This window comes from Erinaceus europaeus, chromosome 23 (genome assembly GCF_950295315.1).
Source record: "Erinaceus europaeus chromosome 23, mEriEur2.1, whole genome shotgun sequence".
Classification (NCBI taxonomy): domain Eukaryota; kingdom Metazoa; phylum Chordata; class Mammalia; order Eulipotyphla; family Erinaceidae; genus Erinaceus; species Erinaceus europaeus.
Window position 1 is genome coordinate 5,155,466 of NC_080184.1, and position 24,033 is coordinate 5,179,498.

The following is a 24,033-nucleotide window of genomic DNA, read 5'->3' on the forward strand; positions in this document are numbered from 1 at the left end:
CAGTGCGTCTTGGTCCTCCCTCCCAACACCTGTGGCAGCCCATCAAAACTGATAAAGAACCATTGCTGTAAACTTAGGCCATTTCCAATTTTTCACTTCCATCTCTGTGCCAAGAAAACACCTACATCTTTAACTCTTTATTTAGGACAGAGCCCCCAGAAGAACTTCTGTCTTAGTTTACACTTGAAGATATTTGGGAATTTTCCAACAGCAAAGGTCTCTTTTCAATACTGAGCCTTGATTGGAAAAGCAGGAGTTGGAGACTCTGAGATCTCAGAGAGGGAGGAGGAGGGGCTGGTACCTGGAGTGATGTCCCAGCTGAGCAGGACTCTCCACCGTCCTGCTCCATCCCAGTCACCCCCCCCCCCCCCCGAGTGTCTCTGACTACCCCCCATGGTTCCGCTCACCTCTCTTCACCTGCCCTCAAAATCTAACCTGGCCATGGTTCCAGCTCTTTCTTCCACCAGCTGCAAGCTCTGCTCTACCCAGCCCCACCCAAAGGGCCCCACCCATGATTGTGAGGAAACCCTTTGCATCACCATCACTAGGATTCTGGACAGCAGGTTCCCATGGAAACAGAGGTGCTATCTCCTTGCTGAGCAGAGTCCCAGTGGTCAGAGGTGTCTCAGGGAGCACAGGGCAGCTCAGCGTAGCTACTGCAGGAGGAAGAGAGACCCTAGCTCCGGGTGCCCCCAACATTTGATCTGTGGAGCAGAGACACAGGTCTCAGGACTCCCAGAATGCAGATGCCAACACTCAAGAGAGTGGAGTCTTGGGGCTAAAGAACCAGCCTTGGGATGAGAATCCACCTAGAGCAGGAAGAAAGTATTTCTGGATAATCAGTAGAGTCAGGGCCATGGCCTGACAGGGAGCAGCAGTGGGACAGGGAGCAGGGGACAGCAGCAGTAGCTCACAGAGGATACAACATCACAGAAACAGTTAATGGTAAGTCTTAGAATTTTGATACCTCCTTGGAAAAGGGAGCACAGTTGTCCCCATGTGACCGATAAAGCATCTGAGACTTAAATAGACTTGTCCCTTCTGTTCCCTGCAATGACAGTACCAGGATAGAAACAGAATTTCTGCCAGTTTGACCCCATGTGGCCCATCTGACAAAAAGGCTACAAACAGACACCACAGGAGGGGCCTCTGGGTGTTGGTATTTGGGGAATCTTTTGGTCCTGTTGCCTAGAGAGAAACCTCATCTGATGAATAATAGATTGGCTGGCACAGGGACAGAGAGAACTTTCCAGATAGACAGGCTGACTCTGTCCCCTGAGTTCAGTGCAGGCTCAAGGCTGACATCTTGTAGGATCTCAATAATACCTAAGAACTAGGTCCCAAGGGGTGGGACAGAAGACGAACTGTTGGACACTCAAGCGTGAGGTCCTGATGGGACATAGGCAGGTGAGGGGATACTGACACTCAGGGCTGTGGCCTTACCATTCTCTCAGGAAGGTTAAGGGTGGCTGGACCAGGCTGGACAGATTATTTATAGAGATGTGAAGTGGCTGGGAGTATGGATCGACCTGTCAATGCCCATGTTCATCAGGGAAGCAATTACAGAAGCCAGACCTTCAACCTTCTGCATCCCACAATGACCTTGGGTCCATACTCCCAGAGGGATAAAGAACAGGAAAGCTATCAGGGGAGGAGATGGGATAAGGAGTTCTGATGGTGGGAATTGTGTGGAGTTTTGCCCCTCTTATCCTATGGTTTTGTTGATGTTTCCTTTTTATAAATAAAAAATTAGAAAAAAAAAAAAAGAGAAATGTGAAGTGATATAACCATGGGGACCTAGTCTTCCTGGATGAGGAGAACTTCCCTCAGAATTCCCAAAGCATATACATTGCTTTGTCATCTTCCTTTTGGAATGTTCTTTGAATAACGGGAAATCAAATCCTCGGGGTTCCATGACTAGTTTTATTTTATTTATATTTTTTATTTGATTATATTTTTATTGCCACCAGGGCTATCTCCAGGGCCCTATGCCAGCACAATGAAACCACCATCATTTTTGTTTCCTTTTCTTCCTAATTAAAAAGAGGTCATGCATCTGATCCAAGTTCAGTGTTGGCCTCCACTGCCCTTGAAAAAGATCTAGTGGGAGTTGGGTGGTAGCACAGTGGGTTAAGTGCACGTGGCGCAAAGCACAAGGACCTGTGTAAGGATCCCAGTTCGAGCCCCCGGCTCCCCACCTGGAAGGGAGTCACTTCACAGGAGGTGAAGCAGGTCTGCAGGTGTCTTTCTCTCCCCCCTCTGTCTTCCCTTCCTCTCTCTATTTCTCTCTGAACTATCTATAAACGATGACATCAATAACAACAACCATAATAACTACAACAATAAAACAACAAGGGCAACAAAAGGGAATAAGTAAATATTTTTTAAAAAGATCTAGTACCCTGATTTTTTCCCTTTCTCTTACTGCCTTTGTCTCTCTATTTTTTAAATTTATTTATAAAATGGAAATATTAACAAGGCCATAGGATAAGAGGGGTACAATTCCACACAATTCCCACCACCAGAACTCTATATCCAATCCCCTCCCTTGACAGCTTTCCTATTCTGCGTCCATCCCTCTGGGAATATGGACCCAGGGTTATTGTGGGGTGCAGAAGATGGAAGGTCTGGCTCCTGTAATTGCTTCCCCGCTGAACATGGGCATGGGCAGGTCGATCCATACTTCCAGCCTCTCTCTCTTTCCCTAGTAGGGCAGGGGCCTAGGGAGGCAGGGCTCCAGGACACATCGGTGGGGTCGTCTGCCCAGAGAACTCAGGTTGGTATCATGGTAGTCTGGATGTCTCTCTCTTTCTATTAGAAACTATAGGACAGTGAAGTCCTGGTGATGACGACAAATTTCTACTTATGAGAAATTTTCCAGAGTGCACTGTAAGGCCTAGATTCAGCTTTAAACGTTGGACCTATAATTTGTGTCACCTGCTTCATTCATTCCTTCCCACCTACCTGGGTGTATGGTTGCCTTCTCATTTATCTCACTATATTGAGGCTCTTTCTTTGTTCCAAAAGGCTGACAAAGACAGGTTTAGATTCTGTGAGATCTGTTTGTTTGTTTTTTTTTTTTTGAAAGGGAAAAAATATATGAGTTGCTGAAAACTGTTTTTAAATTTATTTTATTATCGGATAGAGACAGAAACCGAGAGGGGGGCTAGAGAAACAGAGAGCCCTACAGCCCTGCTTCACCACTTGCAAACCTTTTTTTCCTGCAGGTAGGGACCAGGTGTGCCACTGCCTGCCCCTGTAAACTGTTTTAATACCCACCCAGCATTATGATCAGTCAAAAAGAGGATACTGAAATTATTTTATGAATACTGTTTTCTCGTAGCACATTTATACGCTCATGGAACTTTTGTGTGTTTTGTTGCCAGCACTGTGCCTCTTTGAGACAGAGAGGGAAAATTAAAATACTGAAGCTTCCTCCAGTGAAGTGGGGATGGGTTCAAGTCTAGTTCATGTGTATGACAGCAGCTGTGCAGTCCAGGTGAGCTGTCTTGGAAGCCCACACAGAATTTTTAATATCTAGAATTTAAAAAATGGAGATTTCTTTTTTTAAAAAAAAATATTTATTTCCTTCTGTTGCTCTTATTGTTGTAGTTGTTATTGCTGTTGTTATTGATGTCGTTGTTGTTGAATAGGACAGAGAAATGGAGAGAGGAGGGGAAGACAGAGAGGGGGAGAGAAAGACACCTGCAGACCTGCTTCATCACCTATGAAGTGACTCCCCTGCAGGTGGGGAGCCAGGAACTGGAACCGGGATCCTTACTCTGGTCCTTGCACTTTGCGCCACGTGGGCGTAAGCCGCTGCGCTACCGCTCGACTACCTTAATCTCCATTTCTAAGTACTGATGACACTAACAGATGAAAGTATATAAATTGGAATTAAGATGCCATCACTAACAACAACAACAACAAAAAAGCCAAAACACAAATAAAATGGTTTCTTTAGTTTGTTGCAATTATTTACTAATAATAGAAAGAGAAAGAACCAGAGAATCATTTGTAATTATGGGATCTTGTGCACACAAAGTTGGCATTTTACCTGTTCCTCTTGGACAGCAAGCATTAATTTTTTTTTTAACTTCATGTTTAATTTATTTTTTTTAACTTGTTATTTGATAGAGACAAATGAATTAAGAGGAGAGGGGTGATAGGTAAAGATATGGGCTCTGCCCTTTGGAATAGACCTAAAAATAGACCTACTAGCTTTTTCCAAAACGGAGACCCCACATCTTCATCTGCAATATTCCAGCTTTTAGGTTCATGATTAGTCAACAATTTGTATGGCTTTATATGTTAACTCTTTTTTAGCCACCAGGTTCCAGATGCTACCAAGATACCAGCCAGACTTCCTTGGACAGACAACCCCACCAATGTGTCCTGAAGACCCACTTTCTCAGAGCCCTGCCCACTAGGGAAAGAGAGAGACAGACTGGGAGTATGGATTGACCTGCCAACGCCCATGTTCAGCGGGGAAGCAATTACAGAAGCCAGACCTTCCACCTTCTGCACCTCATAATGACCCCGCATCCATACTCCCACAGAATTAAGGAATAGGAAAGCTATCAGTGGAGGGGATGGGATATGGAATTCTGGTGGTGGGAATTGTACCCCTCTTATCCTATGTTTTTTGCCAGTGTCTCCATTTTATAAATACATTAAAATAATAATAAAACAGAAAAGGAGATGTACTTGAAGATGGCCTGACCTCTGAAATATATAGTATCAGCAATACTATGATTCTTCATTCATGTGAAAAAAAAATTTCCTGACCTACTTTTATGTGAAATGTGCTTGGAGTATAAAGTTTATATAAATCCATTAGAGTCCCCTCTAAAAAAAAAGAGAGAGAGAGAGAGAGAGAGTTGGATCCAGGTGGTGGCACACCTGGTTAAGCACTCACATTACAGTGCTCAAGGACCCAGGTTCAAGCCCCATGTCCCCATCTGTAGGGGAAAAGCTTTACAAGTGGTGAAGCAGGGCTGCAGATGTCTCTCTGTCTCTCTCCACCTCTTTCCCCTTTCCTCCCTCAATTTCTCTCTGTCTTTATTCAATGGTGAATAAAAATGTTGAGAGAGAGAGAGAAGGTAAAGAGAGACACCTGCAGCCCTGCTTCACCACTTGTAAAGTTTTTCCCCTTGCAGGTAAGGACCAGGGGCTTTGAATCCAGGTCCTTGTGCACTGTAATGTGAGCACTTCACCAGCTGTGCTACCACCTGGTCCCAAGCATTAACTTTTCATATCTCTCAATGTCTAGAATTAACACTAATCTAGAATGAATACTGGCTCTAGTCTACTAAAAGGAGAAAACTAAGGTCAAAATGAAACCTGAAGGTATTTTTTTTTTTTGCAGAATCTTTATTTACTTATTGGATAGAGACAGTCAGAAACTGAGATGGAAGAAGGTGACAGAATGGGATAGACACCTGCAGCACTGCTTCAACACTTGCAAAGCTTTCTCCTTGACAGTGGGGATTGGGGGCTCAAACCTGGGTCATTGTGCATTGTACCAGGTGTGTCACCACCTGGCCCATACCTGAAGATTTTTCTTTTCGACACTAATAATATCCCCGCTTCTATCCTTCACAGGGATTTGTGTTCCAGTTATTCAAAGAACCTGCCACAAGATAATTTCCACATGGAAGGGAACAAAGAACACAGATGCTTGGCAAATTCTAGAAGGTAGTTCTCTTCACCCAAGGAGATCAAGTTCTTTTAAATATTTATTTATTCCCTTTTGTTGCCCTTGTTGTTTCATTGTAGTTATTACTATTGTTATTAATGTCATTGTTGTTGGATAGGACAGAGAAAAATGGAGAGACGAGGGGAAGACAGAGGGGGGAGAGAGAGACACCTGCAGACCTGCTTCACTGCCTGTGAAGCGACTCCTTTGCAGTTGAGGAGCTAGGGGCTTGAACCGGGATCTTTACACTGGGCCTTGTGCTTTGTGCCACGTGTGCTTAACCCACTACGCTACCATCTGACTCCCTTAGGAAATAAAGTTCTATAACATCCCATCCCATTCCAGAAAAATCTGTCTTGTCTGGTCCAGTCACCCCCTCCCTTCCTGAGAGATTTTTTTTTTTTTGCCTCCAGGGTTATCTCTGAGTCTCAGTGCCTGAACTATGAATCCACTGCTCCTAGAGGCTTTTTCTCATGCCCTTGTTGTTATTATTATGATTGCTGCTGTTGGATAGGTGAAGGAGAAATAGAGGAGAAGACAGAGAGAGGGAGAGAAAAAGACACCTGCAGACCTACTTCACCTCTTGTAAATTGAGCCCCCTGCAGGTAGGGAGCTGGGGGCTTGAACTGGGATCCTTACGCCTGTCTGTGTGCTTTGTGCCAGGTGCACTTAACCCGCTGTGCTACCGCCCCGTCCTCTTAGAGAATTTTAATGCCACAGTCCTGAGAGTCATTATTCTATCCCCTGCCTGTCTGCCCCTCTCTGCTGCAGAGAAGTTGATGGAAGCACAGCAGAGGGCATGGAGCAGTGACTGCTCCCCCAGCTGGAGTTCAAGGCCTGCAGGATCCTCACAGAGGGGCTCTCACTCTACTGTCAGCAGGCAGCAGGTGAGCTGGATCCGAGTAGGGGAAGGGCAGAAATGGGTATAATGATGTCCTGCTTCAGACATCTTTGTGAAGAAAAATAAAAGTCAGGGAACTCCTGGGGGGAGTGGGGTGTCACTGTCCAGTGTCACAAGCAGCTGTAGCTGAAGAAACAGAGGAGAATGAGATTACTCCTCCCAGTTCCAAAGGAAGAGATAGCTGGGAAGCCTGTCTCCTGGTCTCTTCTTCACATGCGATTATCCCTTCTCCCACTCCCACTCTGTCCCTCTCTGCGGAGGTTAAAGGCAGACCTGTAAATAGTGGTTTCACAGGTCCCTTCTGAGTTCAGAACACAAGGTAAGGGAGGTTTCCCAGAGGCTGTGAGCCCTGGAGTTGGGTAGCAGGGAATAATGGCATCCTCTGAAAGAATCTGGTGGTGAAAGGGTGCAGGAAGTGTACAGAAAGTTCTCAGCACATGGTTCTCCCCTGAAAGGGAGGTCATTCCCGTGGGGACACAACAAAATGAAAAGATGGTAGTGCAGGGCTAAAAATGGCAGGCTCAGCAGGGAGAGGGCATATGCCCTAAACAGCAAAGGGTAGTTTTATTCACATCTCGAATGATGGGAAGGGGCTGACAGAAAGGGCTAGACACCTGCAACACTGCTTCAATGCTTGCAAAACTTTCCCCTTGATGGTGGGGGTTGGGGGCTCGAACCTGGGTCCTTGTGCATTGTAACATGTGTGCTCAACTGTTGGTATGCTTCTAATTCTGCTTCTAAGACCCCTTCTGTTTCATTGGTTTAATCCCCCCCTGCTTAACACTGTATTCTATTTACATAAACCACTGTTAACTAAGCATCGCCCTGCCTCCAGGGCATTGGTTTAATCCCCTCTGGCTCATGATGTCTTTTTGCTCCGCCCCCTCTCGTAGTCACCCTGATTTCTACCACTGTCTTTTCACGCCACCCTCTCTACATCACATCCTGTTTCCACCCTACTTGGCAAGTATATACATAAGGGCAGGATTGTGATTAGAGATAGCTTAGCTAAGATTGTGCTGCATTTCACATGACTAAAGAGATACGGTGTACAGCTCAGCCATGAGTCTCTGATCATCTGTCTCCTGCCCATGAAGCTAGCCTGGCACTCAACCAGGTGTGCCACCACCTGGCCCATACCTGAAGCTGTCATGTCTTGAAATACTTAACATACTGTAAAACATGCATGTCTTTTTAAATTTTTTTAAGCTTTTATTTATAAAATGGAAACACTGACAAGAGGGGTAGAATTCCACACAATTCCCACCACCGGAACTCCATGTCCCCTCCCCTCCCCTGATAGCTATCCTATTTTTTAACCCTCTGGGAGGATGGACCCAGGGTTATTATGGGGTGCAGAAGGTGGAAGGTCTGGCTTCTGTAATTGCTTTCCTGCTAGACATGGGCATTGGCAGGTCGATCCATACTCCCTGCCTGCCTTTCTCTTTCCCTAGTTGGGAAGGGATCTGGGGAGGTGGGGCTCCAGGACACATTGGTGGGGTTGTCTGTCCAGGAAAGTCAGGTTGGCATTATGGTAGCATCTGAAACCTGGTGACTGAAAGAGTTAAGATAGAAATCAGAGCAAATTGTTGACTAATTATGAGCCTAAAGGCAAGAATATTGCGGATGGAGATATGGGGGTCTCCATTTTGGAAAAAGCTAGCAGGTCTATTTTAGATTAATTCCAAGGGGCCCATGACCCAACTAGTTTTTTCCTGTGTCTGACATCTAATGCATGTTTATTAAATAAAAAAATTTTAAAAATAAGGGAGTCAGGCGGTAGCGCAGTGGGTTAAGCTCACATGGTGCAAAGCACAAGGACTGGCATAAGGATCCCGGTTCTAGCCCCCAGCTCCCCACCTGCAGGGGAGTCGCCTCACAAGTGGTGAAGCAGGTGTCTGCCTTTCTCTCCCCCTCTCTGTCTTCCCCTCCTCTCTCCATTTATCTCTGTCCTATCCAACAACAACAACAATAACTACAACAATAAAACAAGGGCAGCAAAAGGGAAAATAAATAAACATAAAAAAATAAAAAATAATAAATTCTTCAAGAAATCTTTGAATATTATTATATTTAAGAAGGTAGTTGAGATCATGAACAAAGCACTAAATGAAAGATACCTGTCATTTCTAAATACACATTATTTCAGGAGGGAAATGAAGATACAACCTCCGATCAGGGGCAGAACACTTACCAGAGAACCTGTAGCTTCCTTCCCCTCTTTGTTTTTTTGGGTGAGCATCTGTGGAGTCACCACAGATGCATCTTAAGAAGAGTCTTTACAGACCCCAGGACAGTCTCTTCTTTCTTCCTCCCTAATGACACCTCACCTGCAAGCAGGGCACGTAAATATAGGAAAGTTCCAATTTCCTGGTCTGCTAATATTTAAGGAGGATTTTAGGAGCAATGAACTCCAATACAGGGACCAAATGTGAGACTCTCCTTTCTGTCTTAGGAGCCCTCCAATTCTACTTCAGTGGTGGGGAATGTGGGCTGCACTGAGCTGCCTCTGTCAGATCCAGGTAGAGCTTTCTTCCTTTGGACCAAAGCCTAATTCAACTATAGTATAAATGGAATGCCACCTCATGGCGGCACTGTGCAATGAAGAAAGACATACAAGTGTGATGAAATGGTGCTGTAGCGTCTCTCATTCTCTGTCTCCCTATTTCTCTGTGTCTCTCACCTTCTATCTGGAAAAAAAGGGGGGGCAGAGTCCCCTGGAAGTGGTATGGAATCATGAAGATATAAATTCCAAAGGAGGGTGGGGGTAGGGGGTAAATAGCATAATGGTTATGCAAAGAGACTTTCATGCCTGAGGCCCAGGTTCAATCCCCTGCACCACCATAAGCCAGAGCTGAGCACTGCTCTGGTGTTTCTCTCTGTGTCTTTCTCTTTCTGAATGTCTCTCAAAAACAAATAAATAAAATAATTTAAAAAAAAAAAAAGTCCAAAGGAGTCATGGACAAATGGGGAGAGAGAGAGGGAGAAGAAAAGCAAATAAAAAAACCAAGTAGGTCTTGAAAGGATGGGTCTATTCCTTCATTAAATGAGAATAAGATTCACAACCCCAGGGGGTGGTGCATCTGGTTGAGCGCACATGTTACAATATGCAAGGACCCAGGTTTGAGCCCCCGGCTCCCACCTGCAAGGGGAAGGCCTTGCAAGTGGTGAAGCAGTGTTGTTTGTATCTATCTATCTGTCTATCTATCTATCTCCTCTCTCTCTCTCTCTCTCTCTCTCTCTCTGCCACCCCCTTCCCTCTTGATTTCTGGCTGTCTATATCCAATAAATAAAGATAATAAAAAATTTTTAAAAAAGATTCACAACCCCTTGTGTATAAAACCAAGAAAACTATTGCTTTTACCATGTACAAGGACAAAGTAAAGAAGGTTTCTAGGGAACAATTATAACTTCATTTTTAATTAGCTCATTTAATGAGGATCCCTATATAATGATTATATCGTATACAGTATACAGTATATAGTATATAGTACTCCCTGACCAGTTTTTCAGTCAGATAGAGAAGATGACAGATAATTGATAGATAGATGGATGGATGGGGCTGTACCCAAGGCAAACAGGTGCTCTATTCAATGAGTTATTCCTCAGCTCACCTTTATGGTTTTAATAACCAAATTCTAGTTATCTGTGTAGTAATTTTTGTACAGTAACATATTTTATTTATTTATTTATTTTACCAGAGCACTGCTCAGCTCTGGCTTATGGTGGTGTGGGGGATTGAACCTGGGACTTGAGAGCCTCAGGCATGAAAATCTCTTTGCATAACCGTTATGCTATACCCCCACCCTTTATTTTTATTTCTTTATTGGGAGAATTCATGTTTTACAGTTGACAATAAATACAGTAGTTTGTGCATACATAACATTTCTCAGTTTTCCACACAACAATACAACCCCCACTAGGTCCTCTGCCATCCTGTTCCAGGACCTGAATCTTTTACTTTGGTGCAATACACCAACTCCAGTCCAAATGTGTTACTCCTTAGTGAGTAACACATTTTTTAAATTTTTTAATATTTATTTATTTATTTTCCCTTTTGTTGCCTTTGTTGTTTAACATTGTTGTGATTATTACTGTTGTTGTTATTAATGTTGTTGTTGGATAGGACAGAGAGAAATGGAGAGAGGAAGGGAAGACAGAGAGGTGGAGAGAAAGATAGACACCTGCAGACCTGCTTCACCACCTGTGAAGCGACTGCCCTGCAGGAGGGGAACCTGGGGCTTGAACTGGGATCCTTAAGCCGGTCCTTGCGCTTGTGAGTAACACATTTTATTCATTGCAACTGAAAACATCTGACTCTTTACACATTTCATAACATTGTAATAAAACCTGGTCACCAGCTATGAACAAACAGTGAGACAGGATCCCACAAGGTCACATCTTGTTCACAATGAAAAGTCACTAACAGGACACTTAACAAAGACTTAATCAAGGGGCCGGGCGGTGGTGCAACTGGTTGAGAGTATATGTTGCAATGCACAAAGACCTGGGTTCGAGCCCCCGGTCCCCACCTGCTTGGGGAAAGCTTTAGGAGTGGTAAAACAGGGCTGCAGGTGTCTGTCTCTCGCCTCCTCTATCGGCTCCCTTCCCTCTCAATTTCTGGCTGTCTCTATCCAATAAAGATAAAAAATATTTTTAAAAAACCCAATAAATTGCAATCCCCTTAAAAAAAAAAAGACTTTTAATCTATATTGGAAAATAGGACATTCCTGAGACACCCAGGTGACATTGCGTGACTACGCTCAAGACTGGGATAAGAACATAAACAGCACTAGAAGTGGGAGACAACAGACCTCAGTAAATTATTTTTCTTCTTTCCTAAGAAGGAAAAAAAAATGAAATAGGCTTTCTTCTATTTTTTTTAAAAAAGCATATTATTATTTTAACTTTTTTATGTATTATTGGATAGAAACTGAAATTGAAAGGAGAGGAGGGAGAGCTAGAGAGAGTCACCTGCAGCCCTGCTTCACCACTTGTGAAGCTTCCCTTGCAGATGGGGACCTGGGGCTTGAACCTGGGTCCCCGTGCACTATAAGTGTGTGCACTTAACCATGTGTGCCACCGCCTGGCCCCAGGCTTTCTTATTCTGTATTTATGGAAGCCCTGTGTCCTACGACGACAAAGCAATCAGCACCCCACTGAACACAACTGGAGGCTTGCAGGGTGCTGACTTGCCAGTGCTAAGTCCTCAACCTGATCATCCTGCCAGGGATTCTTTTATTTTTTTCCTCGACCTCACAACCCAGATTTAGGTCTTGATTCCCAACCCTGACACCCTCAGGCAGGACTGGGAACTACCTCTGTGCCCTTGGGAGAATAGGGTTGGGATGCAGGGGAACCAGTGCTGGAGGTCAACAGCAGAGTCTTTGTTCAGAATAGTCAGAATGGGGGAGGGGAGGGGGGCACACAAACCCAGGTCTAGGGGAACTCTTCCCTGACATACAAAGTGGGGCCTCCAGAGGCAATGGGGAGCAGGCAGCAGGGAGATCTTTGACCTTAGAAGCTGCTTCCAATCAAGTTCTGGTCTCCTTTGCAGCAGCCCCTGCAACATCCCAACCCCGGGGGCTGGGGCATGGGTGGGGGTGGGGGCCCACATTTATCATCTTCCACCCCGGCTCCTTGGCTCTCTGCACCATGCTCCTGGTGAATGAACGCATCTTCCCATGATCGGGATTTGGGGAGAGAAGCAGGAACACTGTGCTCTCTGCTTTTTTAGGAAGTGTAGGTTTTTACCTGCTGATGCTATTGTTTTTAAAGTTCTGCATTCTTTTTTTTAAAAATTATCTTTATTTTTTTTAATTATTTTTAAAAAAAATTATCTTTAATTTTTTTAAATTATTTTTTAAAAAAATTATCTTTATGGGAGTCGGGCCGTAGCGCAGCGGGTTAAGCTCACATGGTGCGAAGCGCAAGGACTGGCAAAAGGATCCCGGTTCGAGCCCCCGGCTCCCCACCTGCAGGGGAGTCGCTTCACAAGCAGTAAAGCAGGTCTGCAGGTGTCTGTCTTTCTCTCCCCCTTCTGCCCCTCCTCTCTCCGTTTCTCTCTGTCCTATCCAACGACGGCATCATCAACAACAATAATAACCACAACAATAAAACAAGGGCAACAAAAGGAAAAATAAATAATAATAATAAAATCTTTTAAAAATTATCTTTATCTATTTACTGGTTAGAGATAGCCAGAAATCGAGAGAAGGGGATGGTAGAGAGAGAGAGAGAGAGAGACAGAGAGACACCTGCAACCCTGTTTTACCGATTATGAAGCTTTCCTCCTGCAGGTAATTATTTTTTTATTTATAAAATGGAAACACTGACAAGACCCTTGGATAAGAGGGGATATATTTCCACACATTGCCCACCCAACAGAGCTCAATATCCAACGCTTTTAAAAACAGAACTTCAAGCTGCAGAATGCTCCCCCCCCCCCTTTCTTATCCAGGCACACACTCTTGAAAAGCAGATTGGACACTGTTCCTGCCACTCAAAAAAAAAAAAAAACACAAAAATTTCTGATTTTCATTGGATAAGTGTATTTTGGAGGCCAGGATCCTGTTTCCCAGCGCTGATGTACTTGGGGATGGTCCAATTAAGGATGTGAATGAGGTGTGTGTGACAAGCGCTTTGTCCAATTGGCGTTTACGACGCGAGTCACGGCCGGCGCTCTTGTCCAATTGGGGCGCTGGTGGGCGGTTCCTGAAAGTGAAAGGAGACACTCCAGGAAGTAAAGCGCTTCCAGGCTCGAGGTGGGGGAGGTGGTGGTGGGGGGGGTCACCTGCTTTCCTCTGCAGGGGTGGGGGTGGGTGGGAAGGCTGAGCTCAGCCCTGGTTGAATCCCGGCCACCTGGAAGAATGCTTCAGTGATTCTGCAGGCTGGATGGCAGATGGTGAGTGCAAATCGCCAGGTTCTTGAATCCAAAGGGATTGCTTCGGACTCACTAGAATGTCGCAGAAAACAGTCCTGCAAAGGGGCTTGGGGGGGGGGGTCGTCTTTTCTGCTCTCTCCCCGTCCCGGATCCACCATCTCCACCATAGCTCAGGAGGTGGGTGGGCTTCCCCAAGACCTGCCCCGATCACCCGTCGAAGGATCCTGACCATCCAGTTAGTTGTATAGTCGTCGGGACCCAGTGTGGCCTCTCCCCCTTCTTCCTCCATCCGTTTCTCTGCAGGGCCGCGGGTATAGACGCCCTGTGTCCTGTCCCATTCTTTGATGGAGGGTCCTGGGATCTGGATTCAAGTCTTTGACCCAGGTGCTTCCTCCCCTCTCTCCCTTCCACCCCTATTAACATAATAATAATAATAAAAGTCGATGACCCCCCCCCTCCCCTCCCCAGGCAGGATGTTCAGGTTGGGAATTGCAGCCTGCAACTTGCATGGATGATTCTGCCTTCCTTTGCGGGCGGGGCGGGGGGGGGGGGGGAGTAGGTGTCAGGAAATGTAAAAAGAAGGGACCCTCTTGGTATTTTCTTTCTTTATCTATTTTTTTATTTATAAAAGGGAAACATTGACAAGACTGTAGGATAAGAGGGGTACATTTCCACACATTGCCCACCCTCAGAGCGCCATATCCAATTCCCGCCCTTGATAGCTTCCCTAGTTTTATTTGTTTTATATTTATTTTCCCTGTTGTTGCCCTTGTTGTTTTTTTCTTCTTATTGATGTTGTTATTGATGTCGTCCTTGTTGGATAGGACAGAGAGAAATGGAGAGAGGAAGGGAAGACAGAGAGGGGGAGAGAAAGACACCTGCAGACCTGCTTCACCGCCTGTGAAGCGACGCCCCTGCAGGTGGGGAGCCGGGGACTCGAACCGGGATCCTTACGCCGGTCCTTGCGCTTTGCATCACCTGCGCTTAACCTGCTGCGCTACCGCTCAACTCCCAATCTTTTTTTTTTATTTTTTCAATTATTATTTATTTATTTATAAAATGGAAGTATTGACGAGACCATAGGATAAGAAGGGTACAGTACCCACCACCAGAACTCCTTAGCCCACCCCTTTCCTTGAAAGCTTTCCTATTTTTTAAAAAAATCATTATTATCTTTATTTATTTATTGGATAGAGACAGCCAGAAATCGAGAGGGAAGGGGGTAGTAGAGAAGGGAGAGAAACAGAGAGACACCTGCAGCCCTGCTTCGCCACTTGCAAAGCTTTCCCCCTGCAGGTGGGGACTGGGGCTCGAAGCCTGGACTCTTAGGCGGGTCCTTGCAGCTTCAAGCCATGTGTGCTTAACCCGCTGCGCCACCCTCCCGCCTCCCAAAGCTTTCCTATTTTTTATCCCTCTGGGAGTATGGACCCTGGGTCATTGTGGGATGCAGAAGGTGGAAGGTCTGGCTTCTGTAATTGCTTCCCTGCTGAACATGGGTGTTGACAGGTTGATCCATACTCCCAGCCTGTCTCTCTCTTTCCCTAGTGGGGAAGGGCTCTGGGGAAGCAGGGCTCCAGGACACATTGGTGGGATTGTCTGTCCAGGGAAGTCAGGTTGGCATCTGGAACCTGGTGGCTGTAAAAAGATACAAAGCAGAACAAATTGTTGACTCATCATGAACCTAAAAGCTGGAATATTGTAGATGAAGATTTGGAGTGCCCGTTTTGGAAAAAGCTAGTAGGTCTATTTTAGATATATTCCAGAGGGGTCATGACTTTACTGGTTTTTGCCTGAGTCTGACTTCGTTTCTTTTTTTACGAATCCACTGCTCCTAGAGGCTATTTTTTCCATTTTGTTGCCCTTGTTATTTTATCGTTGTTGTGGTTATTATTATTGTTGTTGTTGTGTGGGATAAAGAGAAATGGAGAGAGGAGGGGAAGGCAGAGAGGGGGAGAGAAAGATAGACACCTGCAGACCTGCTTTATCGCCTATGAAGCGACTCCCCTGCAGGTGGGGAAGCCGGGGCTCCAACCGGGATCCTTATGCCGGTCCTTGTGCTTTGCGCCACCAGCGCTTAACCCGCTGCGCTACTTCCCGACTCCCGACTTCGTATTTTCTTTTTTTTTTCTTTTTTAATATTTACTCCCTTTTTGTTGCCCTTATTGTTTTATTGTTGTAGTTATTATTGTCATCTTTGTTGGATAGGACAGAGAGAAATGGAGAGAGGAGGGGAAGACAGAGGGGGAGAGAAAGACAGACACCTGCAGACCTGCTTCACCACTTGTGAAGTGACTCCCCTGCAGGTGGGGAGCCGGGGCTCGAACTGGGATCCTTTCACCGGTTCTTGCGCTTTGCGCCACCTGCGCTTAACCCGCTTTGCTACAGCCTCACTCCCAACTTCGTATTTTCTAATCCTTCTTAGTGATCAATTTAAGTTTCTAGAATTTGTTTGAACTCCCCCCAGTCCTGTTGCATTTTTGTTGTTGTTGTTCTTATTCCCACTAGTCTGGCTTTGGTAGGGCAGCATTCAGCTGGAGAAGTGTGTCTCAGGATTGACATGTTTTCTAATACAGGTGGACGTGGGTGTTAAACACAAACAGTTCCACAATTTAAAGTGAGGAACATGAAGAGACGGATAAAGAGTGATTATAAAATGATAGTGGCTTCAGTGTGGTGTGCGGGGATGTCATCATGTGAAACCCTGCCCTGTTGGCAGCAGGGATTCAGATTTTGTTGTTGTTGTTATTTTAATTTACCTGATTGTGATCAAACACCAGGTGTACCAGGTGTATATCTTTTTTTTTTGATAGGATGCAGAGAAATTGAGGAAGATGGGGAGATTAAGAAAGAGAGAGAGAGAACACACATCTACAGAGGTGCTAACCCCACTTGTGAAGCCTTCCCCCTGCCCAGGCATGGTCATGTGTGCAGATGACCCTCCATTGTTCAGCTCTTTATTATTTTTCAAATGAATTATTATTTTTAATATTTATTTATTCCTTGGTTGCCCTTGTTGTTTTATTGTTGTAGTTATTGTTGATGTCGTTGTTGTTGGACAAGACAGAGAGAAATGGAGAGAGGATGGGAAGACAGAGAGGGGGAGAGAAAGATAGACACCTGCAGACCTGCTTCACCACCGGTGAAGTGACTCCCCTGCAGGTGGGGAGCCGGAGGCTCCAACCGGGATCCTCATGCCCGGTCCTTGAGCTTTACACCATCTGCGTGTAACCCGCTGCGTTACCGCCCGGGTTACTCCTTATTATTATTTTATTATTATTTTTTTTTTACCAGAGCACTGCTCTGTTTTGGCTTATGAAGCTCTGGAAATTGAACTGGGGGCGTGGGAGCCTTAGGCATAAAAGGCATTTGTATAACCACTGTCCTTCTATCCGGTTTTAATACAGTTCTGTGGAGTGTGACTTACAAATCCCAGGTGTATTCAGTCCTGATTAGTTTATTTATGCATTTGTTGTACAGAAAATGATGAAGTGAAATTTTGTTTCCATTGAGATAAGCAGGCGGTCCAAGTATTTCAAACAGTTCTACTCATTTTTCCTTGCTAGACAGTGGTTATGAGGGTTCATCTTATAGGAAAATCTGGGGACCTCTGTGTCATTAAAAGGAGCTACTCTCTTCCCTGATCCAGCTTTCTAGCCCTTTTTCCAACCATGAGATCATCTCCCCTGACAATAACTTGGGTCCACTTGCATTATCAGGTCAGTCTCAGGAAAAAACTAGTATAGTCATGGGCCCTTTGGAATATAACTAAAATATAACTAAAATAAAATTCAAAATGGAGACCCCCCCAAATCTTCATCTGCAATGTTCTAGCCTTTAGGTTCACGATTAGTCAACAATTTGTTGGGCTTTATATGCTAAACCTTTTTTCAGCCACAGGTTCCAGATGCTACCATGATGCCAACCGGACTTCCCTAGGCAAACAACCCAACCAATGTGTCCTGGAGCTCTGCTTCTCCAGAGCCTCGCCCCACTAGGGAAAGAGAGAAACAGGCTGGGAGTATGGATCCACCTGTCAACACCCATGTTCAGCGGGGAAGCAATTACAGAAGACAGACCTTCCACCTTCTGCATCCCACAATGACTCTGGGTCCATACACCCAGAGGGATAAAGAATAGAAAAGCTATCAGGGGATGGGATGGGATATGGAGTTCTGGTGGTGGGAATTGTGTGGAGTTGTACCCCTCTTATCCTATGGTTTAGTCAATGTTTCCTTTTTATGAATAAAAATAATAAAAAAATAAAAAGGAACAAGTGAAAAAACATTTGAAATATGTTTCTGTTTCAGGAATGTAATTCCCAGAACTTTGCCCCTGAAAATGCATTAAATATCCTTAGCTCTAACAAGGATCTTGTTAAGAAGCCAGTTCCTGGGCCTCATTCCCTCTTACCCCTTATTTTTTTTTTTCCTTCCAAAGCCCTACTCACCTGGAGTTTATGGTAATATGGAGGATTAACCTAGGCCTTTGGAGCCTCAAGCATGAGAATCTCTTTGCATGACTATTATGCCATCTACCCCTGCCCATGGACCTCATTATAAAATTACAAAAAAATAAAAAATCTGAATTAAATTTATAAGTAGATGAAGTGACAAAAAAAAAAATCACAATTTTAAATTCAGTGAATGTGGTGGTCTGGGAGGTGGCACAGTGGATAAGGCTTTGGACTCTCAAGCATGAGGTCCTGAGTTCAGTCCCTTGCAGCACATGTACAAGAGTGATGTCTGGATTTTTCTCTGTCTCCTGTCATTTCTCATGAATAAATAAAATCTTTTTAAAAAATAATAAATTCAGTGAATATGTAAGTAGATGAAATCAATTGAATGATTTCTTTAAACAACTAAATGATTCCTTTTTTTTAAAATAATTTAAAAAATTTTTTTTTAATATTTATTTTATTTATTCCCTTTTGTTGCCCTTGTTGTTTTATTGTTGTAGTTATTATTGTTGTTGTCATTGTTGGATAGGACAGAGAGAAATGGAGAGAGGAGGGGAAGACAGAGAGGAGGAGAGAAAGACAGACACCTGCAGACCTGCTTCACCGCCTGTGAAGTGACCCCTGCAGGTGGGGAGCCGGGGTTAGAACCGGGATCCTTATGCCAGTCCTTGTGCTTTGCGCCACCTGCGCTTAACCCGCTGCGCTACAGCCCGACTCCCTAAATGATTCCTTAATGCCCAATAGTTTCTATGCATAATTGCACTTGAGAAGTCAGGTCTACATAATGTTACTCAGCTGGGACTTCCCTTTAGGATTTGAAACAAAGTTTTCAGAAAGACCATCTATATTTCCCCCACACACACCGTAAGAATGTGCTTTTTTTTTTTTTAATTTTATTATGCTGTCATTTATTAGCTATTCAGAATTAGGAAAAACCAGCCTTTTCCATTTTTTATATTCAGTTAATAATGTCTTTATAATAGTATAATATTTCAGGGGCATAATTCTTCACTCACATATGAATATATATATATCATGCGCCAAAGTTCTATGCCACCCACCGCCACCATGGTTCTCACAAAATCCATGAGATAGTTTGGTCTCCCCCCTGCCCTTTTTTTTTTTTTTGCCTCCAGGGTTATTGCAGGAGCTTGGTGCCTGCACTGTACAAATCCACATCTCCTGGAGGCTACTTTTTCCCTTTTTTTGGTCCTTGTTTATCATTGTAGCAGTTATTATTATTATTGTTGTTGCCATCGTTGTTGTTGGATAGGACAGACCTGCTTCACTGCCTGTGAAGCGACGCCCCTGCAGGTGAGGAGCCAAGGGCTGGAATTGGGATCCTTAGGCGGGTCCTTACGTTTTGCACTGTGTGTGCTTAATCTGCTGCGCTACCACCCGGCCCCCTAGCTTGGTTACCTTTTTTGTAAGTTCATTTGTTTTAGTTATCTGCATTCAGCATATGAAGAACTCTCCTTGACCTCTTCTTTTAACTTTGTGTTCAAGGTGAGACCTGGGGTAAGTAGGAAGACTCTCATGCAACTTACTGGGGTGAATCCAGCCACTGTTTCAAAATAAGGTTTTAATTCTACATGGGGTTGGAGGAGCCAGGTCAGTGCAGTTTATACTTTCCGATTGCCGCAGTAGAATTTGTAGGTTAAAGGATCCTAAAGACAGGAAAGAGAATATCCCTGTGTGGGCTCCCTGGAGTTGGTCATTGGTCCTGAGTCTCTCTGTTCAGCATTGAAGGACTGGAAGGCTATTCCTCCTCCTCCTCCTCCTCCTCCTCCTCCTCCTCCTCCTTCTCCTTCTTTCTTTTTCTTCTTCTTTTTTAATATTTTTATATTTATTCCCTTTTGTTGCCCTTGTTTTATTGTTGTAGTTATTATTGTTGTTGGATATGACAGAGAAATGGAGAGAGGGGGAGAGAAAGACAAGACACCTGCAGACCTGCTTCACCGCCTGTGAAGCGACTCCCCTGCAGTTGGACAGCCGGGGGCTCGAATCGGGATTCTTACTCCAGTCCTTGCACTTGTACCACCTGCTCTTAACTGGCTGCGCTACCCCCCGACTCCTTTTATGTATTACAGTGTTCTTCCTGCAACTGCAGTGCTAACAGGTGAACAGACTGTGCTGGTGGATTTGAAGCAGTCTCAGAATGCTGCTGTAATTTCTCTTCATCTTCTGGCCTGAAAAGGAAGTCAGAAGGAGGAGGAAATGGCTGTTTTTCAGGTAAGTGATTTGTCTGAGACCAGAGGTTGTTGCTCTCTCTCTCTTTTTCATCCTGAATTAATTGCAAATGGTCATTTTACTGCTTCTGATTTGCTGGAGTTACTGTGATTACACCTGCTTACCAAAACCTTTTCTTTCCTTTTTTTTTTTTTTAAATTATCTTTATTTATTTGATAGAGACATCCAGAAGTCGAGAGGGGAAGGGGAGGTAAAGTGGGAGACCTGCAGCACTACTTAATCACTTTTGAAAGTTTTCCCCCTGAAGGGGCTCAACCTGGGTTCCTGTACAGTGTAACTAACATGCATTTAACCAGGTGCACCACCACCCTGCCCCTGGAAAGACTTTATTAAGAGCCGAGGAGATAGCTCACACGATAGAAAATAAGACACACTTACACTTGACCATGTCTAGAGACCCTGTTTTATGCTGGCACCACGGAGGAGCACATAAAGGGGAAACTTCATTAGTAGTGTAGTGATATTTATTGTGGCATCTCTGTATTTTTTTTTCTGTCTTTCACTGTATACCTGTGAAACTAGAAAAATACAGTCTTCCAGGAGTGGGGGAATCATGCAGACATGTAGTCTCAGCAAAGCTGTATTGGCAAAAAGAAACCTTGAATTATGTTTCAGTTTAGCTCCTTAGAATACACTCTTTTGGGAGTCGGGCTGTAGCGCAGTGGGTTAAGTGCAGGTGGCGCAAAGCGCAAGGACCGGCATAAGGATCCCGGTTCGAACCCCGACTCCCCACCTGCAGGGGAGTCGCTTCACAGGCGGTGAAGCAGGTCTGCAGGTGTCTATCTTTCTCTCCTCTCTGTCTTCCCCTCCTCTCTCCATTTCTCTCTGTCCTATCCAACAACGACAACAACAATAATAACTACAACAATAAAACAACAAGGGCAACAAAAGGGAATAAATAAATAAAATAAATATTTTTAAAAAAATTTATAAAAAAAAATACACTCTTTTATCTGGGGAGCTGGGCGGTAGCACAGAGGGTTAAGCGCACATATCGCAAAGTGCAAGGACCAGCGTAAGGATGCCAGTTCAAGCCCCCGCTCCCCACCTGCAGGGGAGTCTCTTCACAGGAGGTGAAGCAGGTCTGCAGGTGTCTTTCTCTCCCCCCTCTGTCTTCCCCTCCTCTCTCTATTTCTCTCTGTTCTATGTAACAATGATGACATCAATAACAATAATAACTACAACAATAAAAAAACAAGGGCAACAAAAGGAATAAATAAGTAAATATTAAAAAAAATTATATATATAAAAATACACTCTTCTATCTCAGAGCCAACTCTTCTCAATCAAGGCTTCCTAAGTAGGATGAAGAATTCTTGTGTTTATTAGTGATCCAAAAACTGTTCAAAATGTTCCTTTTATTACATAGCAAAGAAAAGCATTCCTGTAGTATTTCTTTCTTTTTTAAAGATTTTATTTATTTATGAGAAAGATAGGAGGAGAGAGAGAAAGAACCAGACATCACTCTGCCACATGTGCTGCCAGGGATCGAACTCGGGACCTCATGCTTGAGAGTACAAAGCTTCACCACTGTGCCACCTCCTGGACCACTTGTGCAGTATTTCTACTGAGGATAATGTCAGTCCTGGGACATGAGGAGCTAGTAGGTTATTTATTTCTTGGTTAACTTCCATGTAGAATAGGTTGAAAAATGAGTAAATCAGCAGTAGGACTCTGTGACCCAGAATTACTCAGACATTTGAAAAAGAGAATGTCATTGTCCTATATTTTAAATAGCATGGACTTATATAAAATGAGCAGTAATGTTTCATATAATGAAAGATAATAGGGGTTTAGAATGTATGTAAAACTATTCTTCATCTGTTAAAGGATGACAGAGGACCTAGTGAGGGTTGTATTGTCCTGTGGAAAACCGAGAAATGTTATGCATGTACAAACTACTGTATTTATTGTCGAATGTAAAACATTAATTCCCCAATAAAGAAATTAAAAAATATATCAAAATGGTAATTTTCAAGCCAACCCTCCCCCACTATTCTTCATCTGTAATTACATTTGTATTATTATTTTTTATTTTTAGGTATCATCTTTATTTGTTAGATAAAGACAGCCAGAAATCAGGAGGGAAGGGGATGATAGACACGGGGAGAGACAGTCACCCGCGGTCCTGCTTCACCACTCATGAAGCTTTCCCCCTGCATGTGGAGACCAGGGGACTCAAACTAGGGTCCTTGCACATTGTCACATGTACACTCAACCAGGTGTGTGCCAACATTTTTTTAATTATTACTATTTTTGCAGCAAGGAAACTGTGTCCTTTATGCTAGGCCTCTGGTGTCAGTTTGTCCTATGACAACTACTGATTACTTCATCTACTTGGTTCAGGGACTCTGTCAAAGCTTCTCTCTCAGTAGTTTCTTCTTCATTATTCATAATGGTCTTAAGTGGGAGACATGTAGAAACTGTCATATTTTACAAGGTCAATTGGATATTGGTCATGTAAGTTTCTATTTTACTCCAAAAACATTTCACAGACTTTTTAGTCTTTCAGAAAAAAAAAAAAAAATATATATATATATATATATATATATATATATATATATAACTGGGTTTTGTTCAAGTGTTTTTAAATCCCAAAGTGTAGAACAAATGATTAAAGCAAAAGTTCACTGTCAGAGACTCAGAAAAGTCATTTTTCTTTGTAGCAGTGCTCGTGTTTGTCTCCAGTGATATTTAAAGACAGAAGGATCTCAACCAAAAAATAAGTGATGAGGTTTCATGCTACTGATAGCATACTTCCAGGGTTATCTCTGTGGCTAGGTACCTGGACTACAAATCCACTGTGGCTACAAATCCTGTGGCTATTTTTTCAGCTTTTTGGGATAGGAGAGAGAAAAATTGAGAGAGGGAGTAGAAGACAGAGAGGGGGAGAGAAAGATAAAACACTTGCAGACCTGCTTCACCACCTGTGAAGCAACCTCCCCTGCAGATGGGGAGCCAGGGGCTCGAACCAGGATCCTTTCAAGGGTTGGGTCCTTATGCTTTGTACTATATACACTTAACCCGGAGCGACACCACCGCTGGGCCCCCTTCTTTCAGTTTTTATGAAAATGTTCTTTATCGTTCCTGTGTTGTGTCTCTGTGTGTGTTGTTTTCTTAAAACTGTGAGTATGTGAATGAACTATTTGTGGAATCTTTTTTTTTTTTTCTTTTCTTTTTCCCAGCAGAGGAATAATGGCGAGGTGTCATCGGACTATTCAACTGATCCTGAGTCTTTTCTTTTTACACGCAGCTCCCTTTGGTGACCAGGGACTAGAAGCTTATATCTAAGCACTTGGTAGCATATATGAACTCCACTAGGTAAAGTTTTTCTAGGACCACCCCTCAGTTTTTATTTTGTTTTATTGAGATCACTTCATGGGGGGGGGGGGAATAATATGTAAGACAGGTGCTATCACATGAATATACATTAACATTTGTACACATTGTTCAGGAGTAGAAAAAATATTATAAAGCAACCCATTGTTGTTAGGCTACAAACAGTAGAGATATGTTTCCATTTGCAATAGCTTTTTTATTTTCTCTGTAAACAAATTCTTATAAAAGTTTGATTATGGGGCCAGGTGGTGGTGCACCTGGTTGAGCACACACATTATAATGCACAAGGACCCAGGTTCAAGTCCCCCGTCTCCACCTGCACGTGGAAAGCTTCACAAGTGGTGAAGTAGTGCTGCAGGTATCTCTCGCCCTCTCTTATCTCCCCCTTCCCTCTAGATTTCTGGCTGCCATTAACCAATAAATAAAGATAATAATAATAAAAAGTAGGGAGTTGGCAGTAGCACAGTGGGTTAAGCACATGTGGTGCGAAGTGCAAGGACCAGTAT

The 24,033-nt window shown here is 43.8% G+C and overlaps 1 protein-coding gene across 4 annotated transcripts in view; it reads left to right on the forward strand.

Moving 5' to 3' along the window:
• The first annotated feature begins 734 nt into the window (after positions 1 to 734).
• The window catches only part of LOC132535585 (zinc finger protein 14-like), a 45,323-nt gene continuing 22,024 nt past the window's right edge, over positions 735 to 24,033 (forward strand). The window contains exons 1-3 of one of the 4 annotated variants that reach the window (XM_060182131.1): positions 735 to 945; positions 19,445 to 19,489; positions 20,029 to 20,170. In XM_060182131.1, the coding sequence (XP_060038114.1) occupies positions 20,156 to 20,170 (15 nt within the window). In that variant the 5' untranslated portion in view covers positions 735 to 945; positions 19,445 to 19,489; positions 20,029 to 20,155. Of the gene's footprint in view, positions 946 to 13,381; positions 13,504 to 19,444; positions 19,490 to 20,028; positions 20,171 to 24,033 lie in introns of those variants that run through there. The other 3 variants (XM_060182129.1, XM_060182132.1, XM_060182130.1) reach the window with 3 other exon arrangements.